Below are 528 nucleotides of genomic sequence, written 5' to 3' on the forward strand. Positions count from 1 at the left end.
GGGAAGGGCGTGCAGCTGGAGTGCCGGGGCGAGGGCGACGTGTGGATGCGGTGCCTGAGCGACCACGCCGTCTTTGTGCAGAGCTACTACCTGGACCGGGAGGCCGGGAGAGCCCCCGGGGACGCCGTGCACAAGATCTACCCCGGCGCCTACATCAAGGTGGGGTGGCCCCAGGGGGAAGGGGGGGACCCCACATCCCCAGGAGGGAGGGACCCCAGGGATGGAGGGATGCCCGTGTTAAAGGGGGTTCCCGGCAAAGGGTCCCCCAAGCTGGAGGGGGAATGGAGGGACGAGAGGTGGAGGAACACCCATACCCATGTTAAAGGGGCTCCTGGGCAATGGGTCACCCACACTGGGGGGCAATGGGGGGACCCCAGGGATGGAGGGAGCCCCACGTCCGTGTTCAAGGGGGTCCTGGCAAAGGGTCTCCAATGCCAAGGGACAACCAGGGGCGTTCCGGGGATGGAGGAACCCCCATGCCCATGCTGAAGAGGTCCCCCACGGAATCCCCCCCCCCAGTGCGCCCTG

The 528-nt window shown here is 67.6% G+C and overlaps 1 protein-coding gene across 1 annotated transcript in view; it reads left to right on the plus strand.

Annotated features, from left to right (window-relative positions):
- Positions 1-528, plus strand: part of SNAPIN (SNAP associated protein) — a 4791-nt gene that overhangs the window by 1568 nt on the left and 2695 nt on the right. Inside the window, exon 2 of the mRNA XM_035890497.1 lies at positions 7-159. Coding sequence (XP_035746390.1) covers positions 7-159 — 153 coding nt within the window. The remainder of the gene's footprint in view (positions 1-6; positions 160-528) is intronic.

This window comes from Egretta garzetta, unplaced genomic scaffold (genome assembly GCF_000687185.1).
Source record: "Egretta garzetta isolate BGI_Z169 unplaced genomic scaffold, ASM68718v1 scaffold350, whole genome shotgun sequence".
In the NCBI taxonomy this organism is placed as follows: Eukaryota; Metazoa; Chordata; class Aves; order Pelecaniformes; family Ardeidae; genus Egretta; species Egretta garzetta.